Consider the following 9,078-nt stretch of genomic DNA (forward strand, 5'->3'; position numbering starts at 1 on the left):
AAAGAATCAGCAATTTGACAGCAGTGTCCTTGGCTTCAGTGGGGATCTTGTAAATGTTTCACCATAAAGCAGGATGTTTACTGTTGGTTTCTTATAGATGTTTCATCAAGTTGAGGTAGTTCCTGTCTTTCCAGAGTTTGATAAAAGGTGTATTATGAATTGGATTTTGTATTTTAGTAAGTGGGTTTTGACAAGCTGATTTTGACTCATTGGTAAGAGAAAATGTCCAAGAAAAACAGAGAGAATTTTTCCACTCAAAGATTTTTTTTTTCTCATGTATTCAACTATCCTCTTAAATAAACACCCTTTGGTAAAAAATAAAAACAAAATAAAATAAAATAAAAATAGTGCCACCAAATACTGGCAAAGATGCAGAGAAACTGGATCACTCATACATTGTTGGCTGTAATGTAAAATGATACTATTAAAAATAGTTCAATGGTTTCTTATAAAACTAAATATACATTACTGTGATGGTTAGTTTTACCCAGTTATAAAACAAAAATCTAGGTATCATTATGAAGGTATTTTGTAGATGTGCTTCACATCTACAATTAGGTAATTTTTTTATTTTTATTTTTTCAATTAGCTAATTTTTAAGGGAGATTACTTTTAATAACATGGATGGGCCTCATCCAATCAGTTGATAAACTTTAAGAGTAAATGCGAATTTTCCCAGAGGAAGAAGAAATTCTGCCTCAAGACTGCAAAATAAGTTCATAACTGAAAGTTTCCAGCCTGGCAGCTGGCCCTACAGATTTCAGACTCACTAGCCCCCAAAATCACATCAGCTGAGCCCTTGAAATAAATCTCTGCATTACACACACATGTGCACGCACGCATATATGTATGTATGTATACATACATGCATATACATATTTACATGCATACATGTAGTTTATATCCTACTGGTTCTGCTTCTCTGAAGAACTCTGATACAGAGTTTGGAATCGAGAGTGGTTCTACAGGAACAGAATCTTAAGGATGAGTTTCTAGAATTGTTTCCTGAATCTGATTACATTTAAAGGCACTAATAACTCTATTTCCAGATATAAGAAAGACACTGTTAGTCCATGACATGATGCAATAATACAGAGGGGCAAAATATCACCATTAGATACTTCTAATCAAATACTCAATACTTCTAATCAAATACTAAAAAAAATTTTAGCAAGATTCTGGGTGGTCATGTATTTGATACCTTAGAACATTTTAGGAAAACTAAGGAGTATAATGAGGTTGGCTAGTTGATCCTAACTGTGCTAGAGAAAGTGGGGAAATAAAAGGATCAGCTTAGGGATTCAAATGTCCAGATCGGCTCAGCACCTATAGCTCAACCGGCTAAGGCGCCAGCCACATACACCTAAGGTGGCGGGTTCGAATCCCCAGCCCGGACCCGCCAAACAACAATGACGGCTGCAACCAAAAAATAGCCGGGCGTTGTGGCGGGCGCCTGTGGTCTCAGCTACTTGGGAGGCGGAGGCAAGAGACTCGCTTGAGCCCAGGAGTTGGAGGTTGCTGTGAGCTGTAATGCCACGGCACTCTACCCAGGGGGACAGCTTGAGGCTCTGTCTCAAAAAAAAAAAAAAAATGTCCAGATCAAGCTCCACGAACATAACCAGGAAGTTTTTATATCTGCCCTCATCTCTTACAGCTATAGGGCTGAGATTTCTACAAATTAAAGGCAGACTACCATTCTGCCAATGGCTGAATTACAATCCCCTGAACCTTGATATGAAGCTACTGATCTTAATTTTTTTTTTCTCAGTAACTGTTAGTAAAAGCCACCAGAGGCACTTTGCTTTCAGCTGGCAAGACACCTACACTATCCCACCTCAGTACTATTGCATATCAATTTTCAGCCCTATGTTATAATTTAATTTGCAGGTCTTGATCACCTTTTCTCCTACCTAAGACAACACACTCAGCTGGGCCCAGTGGCTCACACCTATAATCCTAGCATTCTGGGATTGCCTGAGCTCAGGAGTTTGAGACCAGACTGAGCAAGAGCAAGACCCCTGTCTGCACTAAAAACAGAATAACTAGTAGAATAACTAGTCAGGCATAGTGATACACGCCAATAGTCCTAGCTACTCAGGAGACTGAAGAAAGAGGATTGGTCAAGCCCAAGAGCTTGAGGTTGCTGTGAGCTATGATAATGCCACAGTACTCTACCCAGGGCTACGTACAGAGTGAGACTCTGTCTCGAAAAAAAGGAAAAAAGACAACATACTAGTCTATTACACTGATGATATGCTGATTGGACCTACTAATAAGAAGTAGCAACTAGTCTACATTTTAGGATATCTCGTAGACTCTATTGGCTCCAGTTTGAAATTTGAATATCCAGTTGACTCAGTGACTTTTGTGCTGTTTCCTAAGATGCAGTCTCTTCCAAAAGCACTTCTGCTCCCAGCCCATGATTGGTGATCTAGGAACTAACTTGCTGTCACTTATTATCACGACAGGGCCCAGCATAAAGGGAAATTATTACAGGAATCTCAGGGCAAACCCTCAGTCTGTCCCTTTGGCTACAAGAAGAGAAAGGGGTTGTTTAAACTCAAGGTTTTTGTGATACCACATCCATGAATGAATGTGTGTATATGATTGTGTGTGGACCCATTCCAGTACACATCTGTCCCTGCTAAGTCTTTTATCCTCTCCCCCTTCTCTAGATGCTCCTGTTCCTCATGAGTAGATAAGCTAACTTGGGTGACCCTGAGGGCAATGACCTCAAAGTCTCAGTGCCAAATCATTTTTGCAGTTCACATTTAACTGAGACCCAGCTCTGCAGACTTGACTGCGGTCCCTAACAACAGCTCACAGACTCAAGCACTGTGTGCCAGCAGTGCGATCAACATGCACATGATGTTCTCCCTTTAATCTCTGAAACAACCACGGAAGGGCCTTTTACCACTGCTGCTTTACCAATGGTGAAAGTGGGGCCCAGGGAGAGTCACTTGCCCAAAGAAGAAGCAAAGCTTAGGGAGCACAGCCAGGACTTGAAAGCTGCCTTGGAGCTACCTGCAGAGCTGACACTAACTATGGCAGCGACACTCCCTCCCTGTGGAAGCCAAAAGCAATACCCCACTCTTCACTCTGCGCTTGGGGGGGAAATCTGGAGAATAAATGTTCCAGACTACAAAAAAAAAAATCATTAGTCTGTGTAAAGTCTACTCAAGCTAATCAAGAAAATAGGAATGGGGAACAAAGCCAGAGAGATGTCTCAGTCCTATGAATCAACCAAGTCCCAGATAAAACGTTTCTCACTCACCTAATTTCCTCAGTCTCACAAGATTTGTCTAAAACAGTCAAACATACAAACATATACAGTACAACTGCTGTAAGTTGACCACCCAAGGGACTGTAACCAACTGGTCAACATATGGAGATGGTCACCAGAAGGAACTAGACCTACTGTACTGAAATGTACATATGGTGCATTTCCAGTCTGTGAAAATTAGGTCAACCTAAGGGGGTGGTCAGTGTAGGGAAGTGGTCAGCTACTTTAAGAGTCACAGCTGCTTGGTAGCTCTCAGCTTGCAGCTTCTACATCCTGCTGTGCGTCTCCTGGGACAGGATGGTTGTTAATAGCTCCAACATCCAGCAATTCTAAGATCTACTCTATGGTTCATCTCAGGCCAAAGCCGTCCATGACAAAGCTCCAGGAGCCGCCTGAGGGACCAGCAGCCTTTTGGAAGCAGAACGTCGCCTTCTACAGGTGTCTACTTGCCTGAGGCTCCAACTTCCAGTACAACTTTACACAGGGCACAGTAGCTTGGCACAAAGGGGCCGAGGACGCTACTGCGCGCGTACCCCGGATCTCTTTCACCAGGGTCTCCGGAGGCACAAAAACAGGTAGCTTTATCCTCTCTGTCTTTGACCCACGCAAGACCAGATCCCCTCCCCCACTCGGGCGTCCACAGACCAACAATGCCAACATGCGGAGTATGTTTCCCAGCCCGCACCGTAGCATCAGATCGGGGCTCGCCGCGACTCGCCGCTGACCAATCAGAAGAGAAAAATTTGCCTTCAGGGGCGGGACCATCGATGGACCAATTGAAAGACAAGAGGCGGGGCCCGCGGGCAAACCCTAAGCCCGAGAAACCTCTGGTGACTGTTGAAGGCAGTAAGGAATGGGTGAGGTTGCTCGGTTCAAGCTCAGGTCTCCAAGCGAAGAAACTAAGCAGCAAACCCACGGCCACTGTGACCCGCGGACAAGACGACCAGAGTCAGAAGCCCTAGGAAAATTTATGCAAAAGCGAATCCTCGAGCGCATGCGAGATTCAATGCGTTAGAGTGTTGGGTGGAGAAATCTGAATTTTTAACAAGCTCTCCTACGAAATTCTCTACGCACAGGTTGGAGAATCACTGACTGGTCATAACAGATTTAAAGGAGGTCCCCATCTGCTCTCGTTACTCAAAGGCTCATAGGGAGACGCCTTCACTTGGATCACGACTTCGGGTTCGCCCCACCCAATACCCTGGGATCGAGCAGCACTTAGACCGGAAACGGGAGCATCTCCAAAGCAGCTCTAGACTGGTTGGAAGCCGGGAAGAGTCTCAGCCCCTCCCACGTCAGCATCCTCGTGGCCGCACAGCGAGGCGGGCGGCGGTCAGCCTGCCGGGAGTTGTAGTCCGCTGAGCAGTCCCGCGCCTGCGCCCGGAGCAGTTGCCGGTGAGCTAGGGAGAGCTGTGGCGCTTAAGCGGTGAGTCCCGGAGTGGCCAGAGGGCGTGGCTGTCCCTGGGGCGCGGGCGCGGGCACGGGCGCGGGTAATGGGGTTCCTTTCGCTAGCCCAGTCCACGCGTACTGGCTGGTTCCGGCTGTGTCCCGGGAGGTGAACGTCTGGAGGAGCGATGGGCAGCGGGCCGCTATCCGGCCGGGGTCGTCGCCGCCACTCCCTGCGACCCGACCGGGCCTTCCTGGGAGTCCTTCAGGGCTGGGAGCGCTTCTCAGGGTGGCAGGACTTTGTCGCTCAGGAGCGCCCAGGGTCCACTCCCAGGACATCAGATTCCTATTTTAAACCAGCTTTTAGACTTTACAGGGACGTGTCACTCATGCTGTCCCCGCAAGTGCCCTCTTTTCTCACATCGCTTTACTCATAGGCCCTGTGGGGGTGGATTCACTTCAGGGAGGTTTGGAAAGAAACCACTCGTCCCACAGTGAAGTGAACTTTTCATTGGGAAGAGCCGATGAAAGGAAACCCAGCGGGTCAATTCCCTGGTAGACGTGGTAGAAGGTTTTGGGTCAGTCAGGGGAGTACTGGCCAGCTGTGAGGCTGGAGTGGATTAATGGGTGGGTCCGCAGCCAAAAACAGCGCTTTTCCTGGATGCCCTCCAGCAATGGTTAGGTGCCTAGTCTCTGGGAAACAGAAGCTTCCTAGGAATGAGTCTTGACAAGCAATAAACTTTAATTGAGTGCTTCCTCTGTGCCAGGCACGCTGCTATTTGCTTTCTATGCAATTGGATCTGCGCAGAGCATTTTATAAAGTAGATGCTATGATTATCCTCCTACGACAGATAGCACTGGGTGTCAGGGTCACAGAGCTAACAGGTTATCACACCTACCTTAGTCTGCCTCTGCAGTCAGGCTACCATCATGGTAAAGGGTGATATGAGGACAGAGTATCGATTTTGGTTGACTCGGTTAGAAGAGGGTCATAGTATTTGTTTTTCGGAGAATCTTCTCCATAGAAGAAAGCAATACAGGAGCTGTCTCAGCAAATACAGAGACAGATAATTTGTGGCACACAATAGGTATAGGTATTGAAACTGGTGAAGACACGTATGTGACGAATTCCATGACCTCAGTAATCGCACTAAAAACATTTTGATGTATTTAGACATTAGATTTGCAGGAGAATATAAATTTTAACCCCATCACCATTTCCCGCTGACATTTACCATGTGACCCTGGGCAAGTTCTTCAATTCCCCCAAGCCTCAAACCTAAGTTTCCTCATCTGTAATCCAAGGGATAATACTAGTACCAAGCTCCTAACCTTGGCTAAGGATTAAATAAACGAATATTATGTAGGATGCTTGGAAGAGTACCTGGCACATAGTGTGAACTCAAGAAATATCTTTTTTTAACAATGCAGAGCAAATTCCTAATGCTCTCCCTTTTGCAGTGTGTTTTTCTTATGGCAGAGCCACTGGGGATGCTATGGCAGGATGAAGGTTTTAGTTATGATGGCTGAATTATACATGCCTTGAATGGAGAAGAATGAAGGATTGATGAGTTGCTATGCTTGCAAAATGTGGCGCTACCTAGGTTTTCTTTGATTGAAGGCTATTTAGGTGTACTTAAAGCTAGATGGACTTTCAGAGTTATTCAAAAGTATTGTTAATATTCCTCCATTTCTTTTGAGACTTGCGTATATTCAGAAACACAGGACAGTTGCAACTGGGAGTGGGGTTAAATGCCAACATTTATAGAGGTTCTTTTAAAGTAAGGGTTCTTTCCTTAGGACTATGGAATTCTACAACAGAGCTGTACAGTACAGCTTCCTGCAGTGATGTCTGTTGAACACTTGAAATTTAGCGAATATGACTGATAAATTAAGGGGTTTTTTTTTGGCCAAACTTGAAAAGTTCCACATGGGGTTTTTGGCTACCATATTGGACAGCACAGTTTGAGAGGGTCCATGGATAAGCTTTGAGATTTTGTAGACTTTTGAAACTGGATGCAGAATTGGATGTGTTGTGTGTGTATTTTTCTAGGAAATGAGTCTGTGGCTTTCATCAGATTCTCAAAACCACCTAAAAGATTAGTAATTGCTGCTTTAGGGGTTTGGTGAAACTTAAGTCAGTTAAGGCTGGTAAATGTGCCCTCTTGTAACCACTGCGTTTTCTTCTTTCTCATTTTTTCCTGTCTTTAGCTGTAGGTGTCTTCCCCCACCCCTGAAGATTTCAGAGAAAAACAAATTAGAATCTGAGATTGCAGGCTCCAGATAAACTGTAAACTGCTGGAAGGAGGCCATGGCTGTGGCCCTGGGTTGTGCAATCCAGGCCTCCTTGAATCAAGGCTCCGTGTTTCAAGAGTATGATACTGATTGTGAAGTCTTCCGTCAGCGCTTCAGGCAGTTCCAGTACAGAGAGGCGGCCGGACCTCATGAAGCTTTCAACAAACTCTGGGAGCTTTGCTGTCAATGGCTGAAGCCAAAGATGCGCTCTAAGGAACAAATCCTGGAGCTGCTAGTATTGGAGCAATTCCTAACTATCCTGCCCACGGAGATAGAGACCTGGGTGAGGGAACACTGTCCGGAGAATAGAGAAAGAGTTGTATCACTGATAGAAGACTTACAGAGAGAACTTGAGATACCAGAGCAACAGGTAAGATAAGAGTTTGGGATCTTTGTAATTAGCCCAAAGGAAATAGCTGAGGTAGCTAGGACTAGATCAGACATTTTGTCTCTGCGTGTTTTTCCAGCCCCAGGATTTCTCCACAGTCCCTTTCGTTTTTCTCCCCTACTGGAAAGAGCACATGAACAGATTGGTTCTGTCCCTATCAGATACAATTCCCCTTCTCTAACAAATAGTTTATAGGCTCGGCCTGTAGCTAAAGTGGCTAAGGCGCCAGCCATATACACCAGAGCTGGCGGGTTCGAATTCAGCCTGGGCCTGCCAAACAACAATGACAACTGCAACCAAAAAATAGCCGTGCATTGTGGTGGGCACCTATAGTCCCAGCTATTTGGGAGGCTGAGGCAAGAGAATCACTTAAGCCCAAGAGTTTGAGGTTGCTGTGAGCTGTGATGTCATGGCACTCTACCTAGGGTGACCGCTTGAGGCTCTATCTCAAAAAAAAAAAAAAAAAAAAAACCAAAGAGTTTATAATGTCCGCTTTACTGTTCTTAAATGAAATTCAAAGATAACATAACTTCCTGCATGCATCAAACAAAAGCATCAGTATATTGCTCTATGGCCTGTAGACCTATCTGGCCATTGTCCTGGTTTTATATGCCCTGAGAGGTTATAGTGGTTTTTACATTATTAAAGGGTTTTTTTAAAAAAGAAGAAGAACTAACAGTGAATGTGGCACAGAAAGCCTAAGATACTTATTTGGCTTGTTACAGAAAAAGTTTGCCAACCTCGAGTCAAGTAAAGTCTAGGAGAGATATAAAGGAAAAGGAACATAGTTTGTTTTAAACTAATGCATTTCTGCATATACAAGGTCTGATAATGAAGTTCGCGAACTTGCCACCGTGCACTATAATTGGCAGCACTGTACAGATAACTCAGTGAGTTTTCATAACTTTGATATATCAGTGTCTCACAGCTGATTGTGAGGCAGGTGGTGGTGTCTTGCTGAGTGGTGTTTATTGTTGCATATTTTGTATATCAGAGTTTGAATTAGAACAATGAACAAACATTAAATTTCTTCTTAAACTTGGCAAGAGTGGAAGTGAAATCAGGGATGTGTTAGTTTAATTTTATGGGGATAATGCCATGAAGAAAATGGCAGTGTACAAATGCATGAAATGTTTTTCTGAGAGAAAAGTGTTACTAATGGAGAGAGGTGAGGGTGACTACTAAGGAGAAGAACTGATTAAAACACTGCAGAAACTCATTGAGTTAAGTGTCAAAATTGTCAGCTGACTGTGAGAAGGATAGTAGCCCAAGTAAATATAAATATCAATAGAGAAACAGGAAAATCTTAGCTGAAAATTTTGGCATGAGAAAGGTGTATGCAGAAGTGGTTCCAATGGAGTTCACTGATGAACAAAAGCAAAGGAGAGTTGAAGTTTCCCAAGACCTTGTGGAGAGGCAAGAAAACGTTCTGGGCCGTGTTATCACTAGTGATGAAGCATTGTGTACCAGTATGACCGTACAACAAAACATCAAAGTGCATAATGGAAGTCAGCCAATTCTCCACAACCAAAAAAGTTCCATCAATCCAAATCAAGAGTCAAAATAATGCCGATAACCTTTTTTGATAACAGAGGGTTTGTTCATTATGAATTTATACTGAACAAACAGGTAATCAAGTTTACTATTTGGAAGTGAGAGAAAGGCTACATGAAAAAGTTAGACAGGCTCGGCGCCTATAGCTCAACCGGCTAAGGCGCCAGCCACG

General features: G+C 44.3%; 1 protein-coding gene across 1 annotated transcript in view; it reads left to right on the plus strand.

Annotated features, from left to right (window-relative positions):
• The first annotated feature begins 6,879 nt into the window (after positions 1–6,879).
• Positions 6,880–9,078, plus strand: part of LOC100960445 (zinc finger protein 449) — a 17,832-nt gene continuing 15,633 nt past the window's right edge. Inside the window, exon 1 of the mRNA XM_023508513.1 lies at positions 6,880–7,334. Within this exon, the coding sequence (XP_023364281.1) occupies positions 6,981–7,334 (354 nt within the window). The 5' untranslated portion in view covers positions 6,880–6,980. The remainder of the gene's footprint in view (positions 7,335–9,078) is intronic.

Source organism: Otolemur garnettii, unplaced genomic scaffold (genome assembly GCF_000181295.1).
Source record: "Otolemur garnettii isolate 467f Iridium unplaced genomic scaffold, OtoGar3 scaffold00252, whole genome shotgun sequence".
In the NCBI taxonomy this organism is placed as follows: Eukaryota; Metazoa; Chordata; class Mammalia; order Primates; family Galagidae; genus Otolemur; species Otolemur garnettii.